At 39.5% G+C, this 21,066-nt stretch overlaps 1 protein-coding gene across 2 annotated transcripts in view; it reads left to right on the top strand.

The window, feature by feature from the left end:
* Positions 1-21,066, top strand: part of ide (insulin-degrading enzyme) — a 35,565-nt gene that overhangs the window by 2,117 nt on the left and 12,382 nt on the right. The window contains exons 3-18 of one of the 2 annotated variants that reach the window (XM_028603868.1): positions 334-541; positions 3,137-3,306; positions 5,122-5,244; positions 6,476-6,588; positions 6,870-7,032; positions 7,285-7,377; positions 7,552-7,643; positions 8,267-8,347; positions 8,810-8,913; positions 11,184-11,286; positions 11,390-11,512; positions 12,376-12,458; positions 14,658-14,802; positions 16,817-16,927; positions 17,177-17,297; positions 18,311-18,402. In XM_028603868.1, coding sequence (XP_028459669.1) covers positions 334-541; positions 3,137-3,306; positions 5,122-5,244; positions 6,476-6,588; positions 6,870-7,032; positions 7,285-7,377; positions 7,552-7,643; positions 8,267-8,347; positions 8,810-8,913; positions 11,184-11,286; positions 11,390-11,512; positions 12,376-12,458; positions 14,658-14,802; positions 16,817-16,927; positions 17,177-17,297; positions 18,311-18,402 — 1,925 coding nt within the window. Of the gene's footprint in view, positions 1-333; positions 542-3,136; positions 3,307-5,121; positions 5,245-6,475; positions 6,589-6,869; positions 7,033-7,284; positions 7,378-7,551; positions 7,644-8,266; positions 8,348-8,809; positions 8,914-11,183; positions 11,287-11,389; positions 11,513-12,375; positions 12,459-13,817; positions 13,963-14,657; positions 14,803-16,816; positions 16,928-17,176; positions 17,298-18,310; positions 18,403-21,066 lie in introns of both variants that reach the window. The other variant, XM_028603867.1, reaches the window with a different exon arrangement.

Raw genomic sequence — 21,066 nt, 5'->3', positions numbered from 1 at the left:
AGCCCCAAAGGAAAATAACCACCCCAAAAAATGACAAGTATTGAGAATAAAAATAGCAATTGATTATTTGGTGATTTATTTACATATTAATATTATTTTTTGTTGTTTTTGTTAATTGGGGTTTTATTTACTCAAGCATAATATACATTTTGTTTATCAAATTGTCAGAAATAATATGAAAATACATAGATTTCTGTCAAATAAGGTAACACAGACTTATTGCCTTTACTGTACGTGGACTGATCATGTTTACTGCCGTGCAAAGTCGTCCCCCTGCTGCGAGCTATAGCTTGATCAACTGATTTTCTGTGGCCATTCTTCTTGAATTCACAGGTTCATTATCGGACCCAGGGAACATATCGGGCCTGGCTCACTTCTGTGAGCACATGCTGTTCCTGGGAACCAAGAAGTACCCCAAGGAGAATGAGTACAGCCAGTTCCTCAGCGAGCATGCAGGCAGCTCCAACGCCTTTACCAGTGGAGAGCATACCAACTATTACTTTGACGTGTCCCATGAGCACTTGGAAGGAGCACTAGACAGGTACTTTCCTGTTCGTTTTGCCATGTACAAAAAGTAACTTGTCTCATATTAGGTTGCCTTCACACCTTCCTCGTTTGGTCCGTTAAAACGATCCCTGGAGCGTTTGGTAGGATAGTCCGGTTCGTTTGGGGCGGTGTGAAAGCTCATCCGAACTCTGTTGCGTGTCAAACAAACATACTCTGATCCGCTTGAAAACGTGAGTTTCGGTTCACTTCCAAGTGAACTAGAGTTCGGTTTAATTTAGGTGAGAACGCAATGCAGTGTGAAAGCAACCCGAACCAAATGAAAAATGCAACAATGTTGCAACTTCACCCCCAAATCGCGAGTCTACCAAACTATAGGTGTGAAAGCACCCTTGTATCTCATGTACATATTAGGCTTGTCCTGTATTACGTTTTTTGTTTTTGTTTTTAAGGTGTGCTCAGCTGTAGTTAATTGTGTTGACTTTGGCACCCTTGTATCACACTTGGGTCTCTGCAAATGTCATTTATTTTATTAATTTATTTGACAGCAACAGTACATATTTATGAACATTGCTGTAAATATGCCAGAATTTGCCAAAAGGCTAGTTTTCATCTGTAGTCCTTGGCCAGATGTTACAATAGACTCGCTAAAAGGAAGAACAACTAGGAAAAGTAAAGCCAAAACGCAATTATTGAAATGGAGTGCAAGCAGCAACTCGTGGTCAAATTAGTTTGACTAGTCTTTTAATATTTTGTTCCCCACATTTCATACATCAGTTAAAAGTTGAAAGTCATATTTTATTTTAATTTTTTTTTAGTGCTGTCAAACGATTAAAATATTTAATCACGATTAATAGCATTAATGTCATAGTTAACTCGCAATTAATTGCACATTTTTATCTATTCTAAATGTCCCTTGATTTCTTTTCGTCCCATTATTTATTTATTTTTTCTCATTGTAATGCTCTTATCAACATTGAAAAGTGGATCGGCTTGCTTTGTGCTTTTGTCGCCTGGCTTTGACGAGGGGGCGGAGAATTGGCATCAGCTGTGTGCTTGGTCATCAAGTGGTATTTCCGACTGGACGTGCTTCCAATGACAGCTCAGTTCACGACGACAAAACACACCGATCACTTTGGTCTTATCAATGGAACCATTTGGCAACTTTTTAAAGTAAACTTTCCATTCATTTCGGCGTCTCGCACTCGCCAACCACTCAAAACGCAACGTTAGCCTACTACTCTTTGGCCGGCACGCGGGCCTGTTTTGTTTCCGGTCTAGCTAGATCTGGTGTGGTGTTGTAGTTTTTCTAACGTTACTAGGTGTTGCAACAAAAAACTACAAAGTTTGCTAGGCCAAGAAGAACGTTAATCTCGCGATAAAAATGTATGCCGTTAAAATGGATTTTGCGTTAATAACGTGTTTAACTGATTGCACTAATATTTTTCCTTTTAGGCTACTTATTCCTTTTGTACAATAAATACAGATGTCATCTCTGTGCCTAAGTGCTAGTTAATTTATCAGTATACAATGTTTCCCTTGGGAATCCTGGTGTTAACCCAAGTGAGCTGCCAGGTAGTTTTCTGTCCGTCTTTGGTTACCAGACCCAGCTGCATTGTGCTCTCTTGTAACCATCAGCATAGTTCCTACCCCCCACTCAGGCGAGAGACATCAGGGTGAGACTGATGTCCTCAGCCTTGCAAGGTCTCTGCTCCCGTGCCAGCTGCGGTGGTTTGCAGAGGACAGTCGGGCGGTGTCAGAATCTATCCTACTGGGATAAGCTTACCTACTTATAAATGAATGATAGACTAGCAAGCACCTGTTTGTGTGTGCTAGGCTAATTTTTCACTTGTGCCAGTGAATTGTGAAGGCCATATGGACTGTAGTGGTAGGAAAGGACAGTGCAGAAGAGTATGTTGAAATATTGATGATGTAGCATTGTGTCTGAAAGGATCATATGTGTTGTTAGCTGGCCCCATTATAACCATACCCTTGCTGTACTAATCAGAATGACTGATTCTTATTTGGCCATTAACACATTAAAAGCAAGATTATTTGTTCTAGACTCACTATTTTGTGGTGGACAAAACATTTTTGGAGGGTTCATGTTACTAAAATTAATAGGAATAAGAACCTCATACTAAAAAACACATTTTAGTACGAAGGGTCATGCTGTGATTGTTTTGCAAGAGCTTTTTATTGATCTGAACAATTGGCTGCTGTGACAAAGGTACATGTTTGTCAGATAACATGACTTGCATAAATCTGTTGCATAAACCTTCAAATCTACAGCAAAAGCTGACCCGGGACATAGCTTTAAAAAGTGTGTGTGTGTGTGTGTGTCTCATTTGCTTGGCAGTTGCTCTCACTTTGTACTCATGCAAATGGCCTTTCATTATATCCTGCTTCATGTCTTTTTTCATGTGTCCACAAATGGCCCTACACACTAAAAACGGTCTTCATTTAATCCAGAACAGCTTTAGGCTATTGTTAAACGAGCAAATGTTTAAAGTTTATACAGCCTTAAATAATAATATTATTATCCACTGAAAGTTGATTAATACTAAACTGATGCTAATATTGAAATATACTGCTTAATGTTTCCTTTACTGTCATTTTGCGACCTCTGTAGGTTTGCCCAATTCTTTCTGTGCCCACTGTTTGATGAGAGCTGTAAGGACCGGGAGGTGAATGCTGTGGATTCTGAGCACGAGAAGAACCTGATGAATGACGCCTGGAGGCTGTTCCAGTTAGAGAAGGCCACTGGCAACCCTGACCACCCCTTCAGTAAATTTGGAACAGGTAGAAAATCTCGAGAGTGGCCACCGGTGCTCACTTCAACTGTTAAAATCATTGGATGTTTAAACAAAAGTACCATGTATTGGGTAGATGATCTGATTACGCATATTTTGGTTCTGACACTCTCCTATTAACATATTAATGTTAAAAAAAAAGAAAGAAGTTAGATTTTGTTTTGCAATATTTACATATATAGGGTTCATATTACACCACCTATGCAGTGTTTAAAGAAGTATCATGCCCCACAGAGATTACACTATTAAAGGCCCCATATTATGCTAGTTTTTTGGGTTTCTACTAGAACCTGGTTCTTATTTATTATTTTTCTCATACTGTCTGTCTGATAGAGGTGTGAATCTTCACTGATCTCCCAATTTGATTGCGATTATCATGTCAGCGATTCAATTCGATATCTCGAAAGGTCAAATGCATTTTTCTATTAAAGCCATGTAGGATATTTAATTCGTAGCTTTTCACGCTTCAAAAACAAAACATTCTGCAGTGCTCTAATACTAAATAAATTGGACACATAAAACTACAGCACTGAGCACATTCCTGAATGTGCAAAACAGAATATGTAAACGGAAATGTTGTTAGGCCTACGTTAAATTGTAAACGGAAATAATTGATTATGAGCCTGCCGATTATCGATGCAGCATCATCCATGTCCACGATTCGATGCATCGATTATTAGATTAATTTCAACACCTCTACTGTCTGAATATACCTGTATTCACACTCTGTCTGAATATACGCCCCGTTTTAGCTCTTCCTTCTGAAAAAGCCCAGACGGATTAGTTTCTGAGGCTGTGTGCATTCCTCTGTGGATTGAGCATTTTGATACTTTCACTGTATTTATGTAGCACCTCGACCTACTTTTATAATAAAAAAAAAATACATGGTAATCTCACTTTTTTACCATTAGATATTTGGCAACATAAGGATGTCACTTTAGTAGTGTTTGCTAAACAAAATTACATGATGGTGTTCTATAGCAATAAGTACAATTCAACCCACCATTTTGTTCACAAAATGTGCTACAACTTTGGTCTGTGACATCTTTAACACTGGTATGCCTCCTAATTATAACCATTAAGATTCACTTAGCTGACATTTAACTGTTCTCATAGCATAAAAAGAGAGTTTACTCTCTGGGCCAGTGAATTTCCAGATCAGAGTGATGTGGACTTGGAAGCAGCTCCAAGCTAAGAATAGCCACCTGATGGCAGTCTTGAATTATATAATCTTTTACTCCAGAGGATCAGACAGGCCTGGAAGTCATGCCGTCTTAGCAGACAAACCTAATCTTCTCAAGATTGTTGCTTTGTTTTTCTGTCTCCTGTCTCAAAAAACTTTGAAATATGGTTAATTTCAGATCGCAGGCAAGCAGCTTGTCCATGTACGGGACACGTCGTCATAAACTGATTCATGTTGTCCGATTTGGATAACTCACAAAGTTTTACGTTTTAGTGCCCTGAATATTTAAATGCAGTTCTCAACAAGACCTTGCGGATGTTTATCTGTGTCTGCATCCTTTGCACAGGGTGGAACAATGACTGTTCCTCTATTTAGAATACAGTGATCATTATCCCTCCATTCCCCATGATGCACTGTCTCATGTCAATACACTGCTCATATTGGTGGATCTGGTTATTCAAACTAAATTGATAATTGCAGTTGGAGAGTGAAAATGAACCTGAATGATTTGATGTAGTGTAGAACTAGCAAAGCTTGATCATTACAGTTGTACTTTTGTCATGGAGAAGTTGTGGCATGATTTTGAAAAACAAATTGTCACTGTTCATTCAATCATTTTAGGTAACAAACTGACCCTTGAGACCCGGCCGTCTCAAGATGGGATTGACATCCGTCAAGAGCTCCTGAAGTTTCATTCTACATATTACTCCTCCAATCTCATGGGACTGTGTGTGTTAGGAAGAGGTAAGAGTTGACCTCTCACAAACGTTCTGTTTAAATGTTACACTCTGCCTGAACCGCACTCGTGCGCCTTATCAACCCCTTGTACTGTCGGTTACACAAGACAACAAAGAGGAACAAACTGTACGGCACACAGTCATGTAGGACTTTGTGTAGATGGCCTAAACCATAATATTTCAAAATTGAAATATAAGCCATAATTTATAATATTAGTTTGATTTTCAGGTTAATATACAGAAATACAAAATATCCTTGTAAAATCAATTGTGATACTTTGCTTCGGTATAATTGCCAAAAACAAATGAGGCAATTGTCAAGACTGAGTAGCTCCTAGCTAATGCTGGTTGTAGTATTTGTTAAAGGTTAGTCCTTTTACAGTATGCCCTACAGCACCTCCTCTTGTTTTGCATGTTTGTATTGTCTTTAGCTTCGCGTGGAGGTTTGTTTACTTTATAACAATATCTTCCCATTGGCCTTTTACTAGTTTTGGCCTTTGTAATATTCTGTAATTGTGAGACACTTTGAAAACTGCTGCTTCCTTTGTGGTAAAAGTAAAGCAAACTCTTGCTGTTTTTTTTCCATCTACAACAGTCTTTGTATTGGAAGGACAGAAACACGTTTCTCAAACTACATGATATTGCAGAGTTAAAAATAAAAGCCAACGTGGGCTTCTCAAAGATTGGCTTACATTTTTTTTTTATGGTCCTAGCAATAATTACCTCTCAGAATGATTGTTAATAATGTGTCTGTTAGGTTGCCTCATACCACCTATTTTAATTTCAAGTTAATGATTTTCTCAACCCCCTTGTATAGAGTGCTCATTCTTTCTGTTTTTAAATGAAGAGCCATCTCTTATCAAAAGAAGTGTAACTCATGTTCATTATCATTTGCAATTGTAAGAGAGAGAAGTGCTTAGAAGAACATCCAAGTCTGATTAATGGCTCCAAGTGGCTCTCAGTTACTAAACAGCTGAATGTCTACTGAGCTTTATTGTGCATTTATTGGTCAGAAATATCATTGGAGTGGAACCGTTTTGTGCATTCTGGAAATACTTTATTGATGGTCAAAGTATTCTAGTTGATATACAGTATGTTTCACTGAATGAGTGTCAAGATCTATCCTTTTATTACATACTGCTGAAACATTTCATTGGGTGGTCTTTGCATTCATATGAGCTACTTGTTGTCTATTAACTTTAATGTAAATCTGAGCTTTTTTTCCTCTTTACCTACAGAATCATTAGATGAGTTGACCTCCATGGTGGTTAAGCTATTTGGAGAAGTGGAGAACAAGAACGTACCTATCCCAGAATTCCCTGAGCACCCCTTCCAGGAAGAACACCTCAGAGTGAGTCTATTACTTACCTTGCCAATGCTTCTCACACTTACCACTCTACACTCTTTACTGTAATGTAGGGCCATATTGAATGAGATAGTATTTATTAGGTTTTGTTATCCAGTTAGTTCATGATAACTGGCTGTTCTCTATATGAAAACACAGTGGGAAAATGTATTCAGGCACTACATCATGAAAACATTTTCCTGTCATCACTCATCAAAATATGTTTCTAAACTATCATGAATGAGTTTTCCCAAGTCACAACATGTTCTTTTTGTGTTCTGTCGCAGCAATTCTACAAAGTGGTGCCTATTAAAGACATCAGGAACCTGTATGTGACTTTCCCCATCCCGGACCTACAGAAGTACTACAAATCTAACCCAGGACATTATCTGGGACATCTGATTGGTCATGAAGGACCCGGAAGTCTGTTATCTGAGCTCAAATCTAAAGGTAGGACACAAAGGTTGTTGAATTTAAAATATTGTTTTTATGTTTTTTTTTCTTTCTTTTTTAAATAATGACCATATACAGATATTATAAGTTAAGAACAAAATGCTGAATATGTACTATTTTCTGATTTTGTTTTTCAACCGGAGTAGAATTCCTTTAGTATTCAAGATGTACTATTAAACTTATTAAGATTTTCAATTTCCATTCTTATGTTACGTTTAACAGAAAATGACCATGATTATTATTTTGAAGGCTGGGTGAACACACTTGTGGGAGGGCAGAAAGAAGGAGCCAGAGGATTCATGTTCTTTATCATCAATGTGGACTTGACTGAGGAGGGCCTCTGTAAGTAGTACAACCGACTCTACATTAACCGTAGCTCATTCACCATATGCTGATGTGCTTTGCATGTGGTTGTGATTATACCTCTTGTGGTCGATTTGTATACGCGTGAGTAAATGAAATGTAGGTACTGTTCATTGAGTTATGTTTTTATATATATATTATGGGTCACTGCAGTGCACGTTGAGGATATCATCTTCCACATGTTCCAGTACATCCAGAAACTGCGTACTGAGGGACCACAGGAGTGGGTGTTTGAGGAGTGCAAGGTAATTAATGTTGTCTGATCAGCGACATTTCAGACAGAGGGGCAGGACAAACTTGGCCTATTTATTTCTGGTTAGCGGAGAATGAACTAATAGAGCAGCACCAACTTTGATAGTAGAGACTGATGGATTCAAACCTGCCAGCTATTTTCACCATCTTGTCTGCTTAAACATAGCCATGTCAAATGAAACTGAATAGTATTATTTTTCTATGCTACACTGTGAAAGTCAGTTTTTACTAAAATTGTCGTTCCTAAAGGATTAGAATAACATGGAGATTAAGTTAAAAAAATCTTTAATTAACTCTATTTAAAGTATTCATACAAGTTTACAGAAAATAACAAACACAAAGAACACTGTGTGGAGTACTACAGTTAATTTTAAATGTACTTTTTCCATTAACTGTGAAGCAGCATCAATTTCTTCTGATATAAAGAGTCAGTTTCTCCCATTTTCTGAGGAAGATTGCTCTTCTAGATCTTTGAGAAAATATTATCCTTTCCATTGTAAAGATCTCCTTGATTATGTCTATCCACTGTTTAGGGCTTGGAGGCTTAGAATCTGGCTCTAAATGTCTGTTGTATGTGCTGTGATTTCACCCGTTACATCTCTGTCTCTCTCTGCAGGATTTAAACAAAGTGGCCTTCAGGTTCAAGGACAAGGAGCGACCCCGTGGCTACACTTCCAAAGTGGCTGGTCTTGTACACGTAGGTCCCCTCTATATCTGCAAAGATTGTTTCCAGGGAGACACAATGCAGCTCATTGCGTCTGTACCTGCTGTCGTCATCGGGCTGCCTGCTCCTGCTGTTGACTCTGTATAGAGAGAATTTAGATTTTGCAGAGGCACAGTCTGAGTAAAGCTAGGCTTTTTATATTTCCTACCCTTCCTGTATGACGGTCTTAGCAAGGCTCATTGACTTAAGTACTTAATCATCACTGCTGCAATAATTACAGAATTTTTCTTGTGTGTCTTCTTGCTAGGTTTTCGCAGTGCAAATAATAAAAATAAAAAAGTCACTCTCCCTAAGAAAAGAGCTTTAACAACAAATGCTTTTTACTGTCAGTCTACTCCAGTGGCAGTTGAAGACTTATTACTAGCCCTTTAAGCCAGTTAATCGTCCCACCTCAAGCGGTACGAGGCTAACAGCTGTCTGCTCTGTGTGTTTCAGTACTACCCTCTTGAAGAGATTCTCGCAGCAGAGTACCTGTTGGAGGACTTCAGGCCCGATCTGATCGAGATGGTGCTGGATAAGCTGAGACCAGAGCATGTTAGGTCAGTGTGAGAACATTAGTCTCTGTTCATGTACAGAAAGGCTGATGCCATGTTATGTGCAACCTATATTGTGTACAAAACATAACAATTTTCTTATTGATTTCACTTTGACAAATACATGTGTTGCAAGCCTTATTTACTGGTAATAATGTGTGTATTTGTGCGCAACACCCAAAGAAATAGCCCAGAAAGTCTGCTCTATCTTTATCACTGGTATCTGCAATACATAATTTGAGGATAATAATAATAATAATGGAGGATAAAAATTGGTCTGCCTGCTGTGACAGAGTGCTGTTGGTCTTCTTTGATATTTGGATGAAACAGCTTTTCAGTGCTCTGCCTTGAAAAAGGGATGCCAGACAACTTCACAGATTTGATTATGTCTGCAGCCTCAAAGGGTCAGTTAGTTGAATCAGAAGATGGATATGTGTGCTCAGGAATACATTATCAACTTTATGCTCTCTCAATTGAAAAAGCTGGTATCCTCATAGGATTTTACATGAACAATCTGGCCAATATAAAATCGTTTCTAGCAAACTTGTTCTACATGCCCGTGTTATTAAGAGATATTGGTCTACCAAATAGTATTTTGTGTTAAGCACAGGTAAATAGCTTTATACTGTATGTTGATAAACCTAGTTGTTGGCAGCCACGATAAACTGTTTTGGACCTAAACACCAAATGATGAGCTAAGATGACAGTAAACCATACAGTTGGACCTTGCATTCTGTCTTTTGTGGAGATGCTTAGGTCATTTTTTTGGAATGACCCTTTAAAACAGTATGTATATTTTTTTAGGAATACATTTTGTCACCTGGGTGTTGTGAATTTAAGTCCATAGAGACCATACCAAATAAGAGTCATATAGTGGGAATGGCACTATTTTCTCTTTTGCAGCACCTATTGTAGCCTTAACTCTAATGAATTGTATGGGATGCTACTTTTCTTTCAAGCTAAGTGCAGACTTGTAATTAGTCCATTCCTTAATGCTTACCATGGAGGAGATTGCATGCCCTCATTGGCTGACCCTGACAGTCATGCCAGTCTCTTCCTCTAAGTGGCTATTTAACCTTGATGTTTTGCCAGCAATATTTTGAGTGTTTCCTTTGTATCAATGTCATTCCAGCAGACCTAAGGGAAGTTACAGCAAGTCAGGTTGCATAATTCAAGCGGTAGAAACTAGAGGTGTGACGACATATCGAGATCTTGCGAGATTAGAATGTGCCGAGACTTCTCGTCGAGGTAAAAATTGTCTTGTGATATCGGTAGGGCTGCCACCTCTTAGTCGACTAATCGGTCGTTTTGGTCTTAGTCGACTAAGATTTCTTTAGTCGATTAGTCATTTTTTATGCTTATTCATGCTTAATTACTTATTTCCAAGAAACGTCTGAGCAAATTTATGGTAAACACAAGATTTAAAGTGGTGCTTTTGCAGGATTAATTGTGGCCAAACGTTCACTTTTTTGCAGGGCGGTAGCGGAGTTGCAGTAGTACAAAGCTGTCGGTAAAACCCAGCGTTAGAACGTCAGAGGGAATGGCCGCTCTCTCTTGCTGTGCAACATGCACACGGACTGCAGCATGCAGTTCAGTGTGGCGCTGACTTGCGCAGATCCCTCTCTTTCTGTCTTTTATAAAATGAGTCGGAAACAGAAAGCAAAACCTAACTTTACTTTTAATGATATTAAACAAAGCGCAATGTTCTCCCCTTGCCTTAAAATGGTCCTCAAAAGAGCAGCCTACTTTCTTGTTTACTGCTGCAGTGAAACGCTTGGTTGTATTGTAATCTTGGTTCTCTGAGTAAAGACTATTTTTCCAGTCCTATTTCTAAGTTTTCTTTAAAATTGTGTTAAAGTCTCGATCTCATCAACCCAATCTCGTCTTATGAGCGGAGTGTCTTGTCACACCTCTACTAGAAACTATATCCACACTTATTACTCATACACTACTAGTTTTGACCTTGAGTCTTAGTTGTTGTTTAATAAAATGGAAAGCTACTGCCACTTTGTGATTGAATAAATGTTTAGGTACCAGTGACACACACTCTAAATGCAACACACAGAGTGTGTATAGGAATTCTAAACATAGCTCATCATCAGTTAGAGGCAGACAATGTGTCAATGGATCTCCACTACCTCAGACATTATCCAAATGCAAAAAGCACTCGCATCTCATCTTGCTCAGTGCTTACAAATAGAGAATATCTCATCAGCTCTGGCAGAGAGCTCTTTGTATCCATTTAAGGTGACCTGGTTTACTCTTTCCTTTTCCAGAGTTGCAGTGGTGTCAAGGTCATTTGAGGGGCAAACCAACAAGACAGAAGAGTGGTATGGCACGCAGTACAAACAGGAGGCCATCTCTGAAGAGTCCATCGAGGTGAATCCTTGCTGTCATAGTGCTCTAATTACAGTAATTCATAATTTTTCTGTCATGTAATGAGTGTAAGACACAGCTTGCTTATTTTATGCCTGTGTTTCAGAAATGGGCAAGTGCAGATCTCAACGGCAAGTTCAAATTGCCGATGAAAAACGAGTTCATCCCTACCAACTTTGAGATCTACCCTCTTGAGAAAGACTCTCCATCAGTCCCTGCTTTAATCAAGGCAAGTTTTTTGTTGCACAACTCTATCAAAGTACAGAAAAGTAAGGTCACTCTTAACACTAGGAAGGCCAGCATTCCATTCACGCCTAAAACCACTGAGTGGGTAATATTTACCCACTGCCATAACAGCTTAAGCACTTGCAAATATGCCATATCTTGAAGCAGTTAAGTCATTAATTTTTATCTATTTTTTATTTTTATTTTTTTTAAACAAGAAGTACGACTTGACAAAATAACTATGTAAAAGTTAGTTTATGGCCTGGTGGTTTTAGGTATAAATGATCATATTTTCATTTTATGCCACACCCCCCATAACTCACTAGATGATTAATCTACCCATTTTAGCAAAAGTCATGGACTGAGAGATGAAGGGGTTTTATATTAACAGAGTTACATGCATTTAAAAATGCCAGATGCGTTTTACCCGTTGGCCTTTCTAGTGTTAATTACCCAGTAACTGCAGTGGATGATCCTTGCTTAAGTTCATATTGTTAGAAATCTCTGTTATGCTTTAATATGCTGATGAGATATTTTGATTGAGACATAAAGCATTTAGTAGTGTTGTTGCCATCATGTCAATATCAGCAGAACTAGGCTATAAACAGTGTACATATTATATTCTCTGAAGGAAAGACTAAATAAAAGCCACTCTGCCTTAACTTTTATTGCAAAAAGACTATAGTGTCATCTGTTGAAATCAAAGTAACTTTGTTCAAAATTATGTGATTTATTTGTGGTGTGTAGCTGATGAAGTGTGCCTTTTTCATTTCCAGGGACTGCAGACAATTATCTTTGTACAGAATGGCCTTAAATAGGAATATGGAAATAAGAACTGCCTGTGCATGTGGTGTTCTTTTCTTCCAGGACACAGCTATGAGCAAGGTGTGGTTCAAGCAGGATGACAAGTTCTTCCTGCCCAAGGCGTGCCTGAACTTTGAGTTCTTCAGGTGCGTAACTAACTGTGAACCTTTGTAGTTCAGCTGGAACTTTAGATGCAAGGTTCTCACCAGTAAATCAACTTTTACGTGTAAATGGTTGTCCAATTCCTGTAGCTGCTCTACAAAAAGAAAATACTTACATTTTTAAAGGACCTGGAGGAAGTGTTCATTTTGCATTAACCGTAGCTTAAAGGTCCCATGGCATGAAAATTTCACTTTGAGTTTTTTTTAACATTAATATGCGTTCCCCCAGCCTGCCTATGGTCCCCCAGTGGCTAGAAATGGTGATAGGTGTAAACTGAGCCCTGGGTATCCTGCTCTGCCTTTGATGAAATGAAAGCTCAGGTGGGCCGATCTGGAATCTTCTCCTTATGAGGACCTCCCCTTTCTCTGCTTTGCCGGCCCAGAGAATTTGGCCCACCCATGAGACAGAGACATCATGGCTTTCAAATGAGAAAAGTGGCAGTTGTTCAAGGCCACACCCCCACCCTCCACCTTGCCCCCCCCTCCTCCTCAATAGCTACAGACACAGAAATGGCACATCCTAAGGAAAGCTCATTGTGGGACTGGCTCTAGTGGCTGTAATTCTGCACCAAAGCTGAATTTCTGGAAAGAGACTTCAGATACAGTATTAGGGGACCACTAAGGCCTATATAAAAGCATCCAAAGAGCACCATGTCATGGGACCTTTGACCTTTTTTGATCTCATCAAAAAAAGACCATATCAGAAATGATTGAGGCCCTCGCCTCTTAGATGAAGGCAAGAACAGGAAGGTAGGAGTAAAGCAAATCTCCAAACTATTGTACAGCAACTCAATTACGCTGTAGCTATACATTTATTGCAAACTGAACATGTGATCAGTAGTTATTTACTTTAATGTCAACACAACTCTGGTCAGAGGAAGACTGTCACAGTTTGGCCACGGAGTGCCGCAGGCCAGCATGTTAAGAACAATAGAAATACAAATAAGGAAACGCTATGTAAACCTTTTTAATTGAATGTGATTTTTACTGAAATGATTTAATTTGTTAGGTTCTGTACTCGACATTCAGAACCTTAATATAGCAGCAAACAACTGTTTCTATGTAAAAATAGTCGGCAACTGAAACACTGCCATACCCTTCGGTGTGGCACTTTAATTAGTCTATTATACTGTAATAATTTGGTTCATAGGTTGTAACAAGTCGCCAAACACCCTAAACTGGAACATTTGTACTGTTAACAACCCTAATAACTACAGCTAATTGTATGTTGATGTGTAGAACTATGTTATTTATGATACTTATAGTACCTTCAGCTTCTACTGAGAGAAAATGTAGAAACCAATGCGTCTGTGCTTTGTTTGACCACTGACATTTTCTCTACAGCCCGTTTGCGTATGTGGACCCATTGCATTGTAACATGGCGTATTTATACCTGGAGCTCCTCAAGGACTCCCTCAACGAGTATGCATATGCAGCCGAGCTAGCTGGCTTGAACTATGACCTCCAAAATACAGTCTATGGGATGTATGTAAGTATTCAAAATTCCTCCCCATCGTCCTCACGCTGCATCCCAGACCTTAGGTCCCCAAGTTTCATCATCCTCAGACTGGGCTACTGTGACTCAGCCAGGCCTGGGTTGACAGGTCATTTTAAGCCATCTATATGGCCAGACTGGAAGGTTTTATCTAACAGGATGATACAATAAATGAAAATTGTCTGTCTTTTATTGTCAAAACTCTTAACATGCTGTTTAAAAAAAAAAAAAAGCAATCTTTCAACCCAGACCTGGCCAGTCTAGCCTCTCGTATGTCTGCATCTTCCTCTTCATTCTTTATCAATCCTTTTCCCGTTTTCTTTTTTTCTCTCACCCACCTCTCGCAAACCCCTTATGACTACTTATGGTAATTATTTTCTCACGTTGTCAGGCATACCGATCAATGTCTTTTCTCACTTTTTAGATGTGTTGTGGTTAAATGCACACCTGTATTTATCACATCCGGTCAAGGGACATTCCACCCACCGCGTTGAATCTATGATTTAAAGGTTGATCTTCAAACGGTGGTGGCACGAGTCTTCCATAGAATATAGTTGTCTGACCGTTTTTACGGGACAGAAAGCTGGTCGTGAGGCTGCATATACATACTCTTATCATTCTTGTCTTTCTTTTTGACAACCCCTCATTCCCAACAAACATGTTTTTTTGTTTTTGTTCTTTTGTTTTAGTCGTTACCTATACGCAGATCCCCTGCACTGCAACATGACCTACTTGTTACTCATGTTACTGAAGGACGATTTAAAAGAGTATACATATGCAGCCCGCCTGGCCGGGCTGGTGTATGGCCTAGCCTCGGGGATGAATGCCATCCTCGTGAGTAAGCCGTTTGAAGTCTGGAGGGAAGTGGGTGCGCCAATAAAGGCTTTGACAGGGTGTGGAAATGGCTTGGTTTTCCACGCTCAATTTGATTGATTATGTGAAGTGCTGTGTGTCCTGTCCAACCTTAAGGACTGTCTGCTTGCTACTGCATTCCCTGCAAACACCAACTTAATATGTCCTTTAACTATAGGATAGCTGAATACAGTCCTCTGCAAATGTCATACGCTACTATGTTGACATTTTATTTCTACTTAGGTTAAGATTTACCTCCAGGAATTATGTTTGAGAGAATCTGTTTATTATATTTCATTAGAGGAGAGCACAGATTTTTAAATGCCTTGACACCTCAGTCTTTGCCAGAACACTTCATTTCTAAGATTGGATATTTAGAAATTAATTAATAAAATAGGGTTTCACTTTAGGCCCCTGTGGCATTAAAACTCACAAATTTAAAATGTTGTGCATACTTTTAAGTGTACACTGAATCCTGACTGTTTCAGTCAAGGACGGATGACTGTTATTACAGCTTCACTTCCAAAATTCATTCAGGATAATATATTCCGACAGCATATGTGTCTGAAAGAAGGAGAAATAGACTGGATGGCAAGATTTTACCTTCTTTTTTGTAATTATTTTTTGCTCTTTTGGCTGCCATTCTCACTTCTAATGTGTCACAGATGAAAAAGTGTCTTGTCGCAAGACGCCAGGAATAAAGCCAAATGATGCAGATTCTCTGACACATTTAAGGACACAATTCTGCTGATTCAAGTGCACAAAGGACATTGGAAGTGGATCTGTATCCAGGAAGTTTGATGGACATAGCAAGTGACTTGCTCAATCAGGCACCTCCTTTGTTTTCCCAATTTATGAATACAGTTTTCTCAGTGGTGTGTATTTGTCTTAGGGATTGTTGTATAGCAAAGTAACAACTTAACACATGAATGAAACTGGTTTGCGGGGGTGGTGTTTTGCTCTTTTCTTTTTCAAGCTTTTCTAACTCCTTCACTAACACTTCGCACCCTTTGGCACGTGACCTAGTGCTCTGCAATCATTAGCTTCCTCTCATCAGTGAATTCATGATTGTGGTGTGTCCTTAGAGACAGCTATCTATCTTTTTAGTCGTGTAAAGGGCTGTATGTAATTGATTTGAGTCAGCAGTATTGGTGTGGCTGGCCGGATGTTTGTCAAGGTTAATGATGTTTGGAGAGATTACTTTGAACATGTGTCACCGCAGAGACCGAGCGACGGGCAGTGGAGAGGAATGGGATGAGTCAGAGCGTAGCCATGTAGCTGGAGGTTTTGCTGAATCATGCAGGGCCATAAGGGGCAGATGACATTGCAAAAGTAGAAGCTTTAAATAACCTTGACTGTTCTTTTCCATTTTTAAAATGCTAATTTGCATAGAAAAAAACCTTTAAGTCAAGCCAAGAGACCACATTGAAATAGGTTTGCACTGCAGTAGATGGTGAAGTGGTGCTTCCTAATATAGATCAGCCTTTTTGTTACCTTTTTTTTATTTATTTTTTTAACCCTTGTGGTCGATAGGAATCTTTTGCTTATGCTCCACATTTTGATTTTATTGGAATATTCAAGGCAAGTCTAGATGTGCTTTTACATATTTTGTAATTATTGTAGTGGTGGTGACTCATCTCAAGCGGGGGAGTGAGGAGCTTTTCCTAACAATCATTTGGCCAGCCGATAATTCCACACATAAATAAATAAATAGGTCAAAACCTTCAAATCAGGGCGCCTGGGTAGCTCACCTGGTAGAGCGTGCGCCCATATTCAGAGGCTTAATTCTCGAGGCAGCAGTAGCGTGTTTGATTCTGACCTGCGACCCTTTGCTGCATGTCGCTCCCCCCCCCTCTCTCCTTTCATGTCTAAAGCTGTCCTAATAAAAGGCCTAAAATGCCACTTCAAAAAACAAACAAATCAACAAATGAAACCACAGTTTCAGGCTGACCTTATCTTTCATGTGCCATCTGTCCTCTATCACTGTCTGCTGCAGCTGTCTGTTAAAGGTTACAGTGACAAACAGCACATCCTGCTGAAGAAGATCATTGAGAAGATGGCCACCTTTGAGGTAGATGAGAAGCGCTTTGACATCATCAAAGAAGCGGTAAGCTCCGACTGCAACTCCATCATCGGTACAAAGTTATGAGTCATGGTCGATCAATCGAATGACTTGCAATTTATTGAACTGCTCACTTTAACCCCTGGGTATTCAGAATCTATTTTACTGTTCCTTACAACACTAGGGCATTAAAGTAACGACAGTTGTTTAAATACACCACAGTAGTTTTTTCTTTTTTTAAATCTAGTTCATAAAGTTGACCTTGAACTGACTGACTTCTTTTTCTCCCTGAAGTACATGAGGTCTTTGAATAACTTCAGAGCCGAGCAGCCTCACCAGCACGCCATGTACTACCTCCGTCTACTAATGACCGAGGTTGCTTGGACCAAAGACGAGCTCAAAGAGGCTTTGGACGGTGAGGATGGATCCCCTTTATCTCTCTTTACTTCTGCCTTAAAGTCCCAGCCCTTGTGCGTATTAGTCCCTTTTCTACTGGAGGCCAAACTGAGTTGACTGAAATGCAGAACAAATGCATAGTCAAGCCCCTCTTCAGGCCAGAACTGAGCATGTGAAGCTTGCGCTATGTAGCTAGTTGTATGAGGTTGAATAACTTGGTGGCTGTAGGGACAAACGTATAACTGAAATTTCACTATTTCTCAGTTTCATAAACTTGAATTCCTGTGTTAAAGGTTTAATGTGTTTGTTGGGCTTACAGTCGATAGAGGGCTACTCTTTACCTCCTCATATTTGGTTGTTTCTTCTCTTCTGTTTTCCTCCTTAAATCCTCATTTGAATGCTAAGGCTGTTCAGCAGATGCCTCCCTAGCTGCAGCCTTTCCTCTCCGCAGTGCCAGTCTGAAACCTGAAGGGCAGATTGCTATATTTGTTGTTTTTTTTTTTACCACGGAGCTTACACAGACTGTCCTCAAATTCACATGAGACTCAATTAACCTGCAGGGTCAAAGCTTGCAGCCCAGTCACCAGGGCCTCCGATTACCATGCCATGTTCCCTTATCGGTGTCCTTACCCTCCTGCTGTCCCCTGTATGGGGTATATGAGACACTTTGTGTGTGTGTGTGTGTGTGTCTCTTGTGTGTAGGTGTGTGTTGCTGTGGACACACAATCATTTAGATAAGTTGTGTGTCCCTGTAGTAGCTTATCCTTGAATTTAGGTCAGACATTGCTTGAATTCAGATTGGCCACATTGAGACAGATTTGATTTTTGCACATTTGTGTGCACACATGCTTGCATGATTGTCTAACGTGTGACCGTTGTTTGTCTTGTTCGTGAAAGGAATGCTGTGCGATTAAAATACACACACAGGTTATTCTTAGGTTTTTCTTTCCTGATTCAGTCTTGATAGCAGCTCGGGAAATATTTTTGAATTGTTTTTTGATTGATTGCTGTTGTCTGTGATCTGTATTCCAGATGTAACTCTCCCACGCCTCAAGGCCTTCATACCTCAACTATTGTCACGGCTACATATTGAAGCCCTTCTCCATGGCAACATCACCAAGGAGGTTTGTCATTAGAGTCACTGTGTTTTTACTGCCTCCGTACCGAAGCGCTAAGTTTTGTTAAATAAGTGGATGCCTTTTTCTCAGTGAATACTGAATACACCTTCCAATGGTATCACAGAGGATTTGTGTCAAAAACCTCTTATAAGATTCTGCGATCAAGTCACATTTCATATGAGGTCTCTGCTTCTCACAGCACCCGCCTTACGCCTTGTAATGATGACCGCGTTACAGTCTGGTAGAGAGAGAGAATTAGACTCCTCAGTGGGAGCGATGATCCCTTTCGTCATCATAGGTCTGCTCCTATTAAGCCAGACAAGGAACTGACCAAGTAGTTTGGCAAAGAAGCCATGTAATATGAATGAAAAATCAGGTAGTCGTGTTTTGATGGGAAATTTGTACTTACTAATGTTAGACAAGCATGCCAATTATTCAAATAGATGGCTGGAAAACAACCCCATGAAACATTTAAAAGGAAAGCTGCTGGCGATGTAGCTTTTTAGTTTATTGTTTTGTTGCAAGACAGCTAAACCTATTACCATGCGTACATGTCCCTCTCCCCTCACATTTAATTAAGGAAACTTTTTTCCACAAGCACAACTTCAGATAATACATTGACTTTGACTGCACCAATGTCCGAGTCCGACCCAGAAAATCTCTGTTAGCCTAAGTCCTTCCCATGTAAACACTCCACATGTTTAGCTGTTTACTTGTATTATCCCAAATGTTTCAAACAATCAAACCCAGATAAATGTATGATTTAATCAACGACACGTAGCATGTCATTTGGTTGCCTGTCAATGCTGTCATAAATCCTTTGACCACTCTAGCTGCTCTAACTTCTGGCAAAACAGGGAAAATGCCCGGTAACCCCAGGTGATATGTCAGAGAGTAATTGTAAATCATACAATGCCACAGAATTATACTTCATAACATAAATACATTTTTCTCCCACACAGCATCATTTTTTTTTTTTTATTAATCACATGCCATTTTGCAACACAGTAATACAGTAGAGACCTAATTTATTAATATATTTCAATATTACACTGCTACGTTGACAAGTGGCTTATGCTAATGCTTGATATTTAAACCGTAAGGAAACCTTTTTAATGTTCAACGTGCTGATAAACTTATTTTTAGTATGATTGTTTTGACCACAGTTAACAGCCCTGGGCTAAAAAACCTTCAGTTGGAATGAGAGCAGACAACAGCCCTGGGTACCCAGTCACAGCTAGCCCCCAGCCAGCACAAACCCCAGCGTTGGGTGCTAACAGCAATAACAGAAAGTTTAATGATGCGTTGGGGTACAGACCCCTGTAGTTGCCGTCCGCTCCCATTGGTTGTTTAACAATGAAGACAACAACTCCCACGCGACTTCAAGACATCATCAAAAAGTCTGTTTCGATTGAGAGACCCCTATGGAGACCTAGTGGCAGAAAATTGCATATTTTACGTTTAACACTTTCCAAAGAGGGATGGATAGATGGATGGATGGATGGATGGATGGATGGATGGATGGATAGATATCTTTCAGTAATTTTAAAAAGTTTCTGTTATCTAAATTATAACCCCCCATTTTTTTTTTAAACCCCTAGTGATTTTGGTTTTATCCAAGCAGTTGTGTGATGTATCTTCTAGTGAGGCAGCCAACTTCTAACTTACAGAATTTTTAAACTATTTTCTGCTGACGGTAAAAGCAAATGCTAAAAGTGTCCACAGTGAGATCTGTAGATTGTCCTGAGTAAGCAGTACATTGTTTCTGGAAACCTACTTTGCTGTGGATTATTTTGATGCTTTGAAAGCAAAATTTAGTTCATGGTTTCTCTGTATAAGTGTAGCAACAGAAGTCTCTTAAACTTTGAACAAAAATCCAAACCATCTGCATAGCAAGTTAATGAAGCGGGTAAACATTGAATATGGAATATCAAGCCAACCTCACTGCAGTATTTAGTTGTAGGCTGAGAGAGCAATGAATTTCATTTGATTTAATTGTAGGGGTGTGACGAGACACTTACTCCACGAGACGAGACACATCACGAGATTGGGTTCACGAGAACGAGACGAGATTTTAAAAAAAAATTTGAAGAAATCCTCAATGATGAAATATATGAATGGAAAATAGTTTTTTTATTCAACTGACCTTGGCTTCTTTGTAGAGGTTTGGGACTACAGTGCGAGTTAAAAGCGCGCGTGATGGGATGACGTACCTCGTTTCCAGTGTGTGGAGGAGTCGCCGAAATCCAACATTTTCCACCACAGAAAATGGCCTCATATCAGCTGCAATGAAAACGCCTATGTCCCTCGTTATTGCCGTGGCTCTTGCACTTACCGTGGCAGAGATGCAAAGGCTTTTAGAGTTGTTTGCCCTTTTAATGTTTTCGTCATGGGTGCAGTAGTTAGTAGAGAGCTGTGGTGGTGCTGTAAGTGTTTTTGCATAGTGCTCGTGTTAGCAGCGGTATATCATTTTTTTTCTACAATGTTTACATATTGCGTTCGTCTTGTCTGTCACTCTTTCGCCGTTTATTATTTCCGCAGGAAAACCAAAATGTTGCCACACAAATGATTTAAAAGTGGCAGGGGGATCTTCAATAGTAATTTCACGCTCCATCACGCTGACATAACATCGCCTCACGAGACAACTTTTCACCTCGATGAGAAATCTCA

Source organism: Perca flavescens, chromosome 17 (genome assembly GCF_004354835.1).
Source record: "Perca flavescens isolate YP-PL-M2 chromosome 17, PFLA_1.0, whole genome shotgun sequence".
Classification (NCBI taxonomy): Eukaryota; Metazoa; Chordata; class Actinopteri; order Perciformes; family Percidae; genus Perca; species Perca flavescens.
The sequence above is the reverse complement of the archived record's forward strand: the minus strand, read 5'-3'. Positions and strand labels throughout refer to the sequence as shown.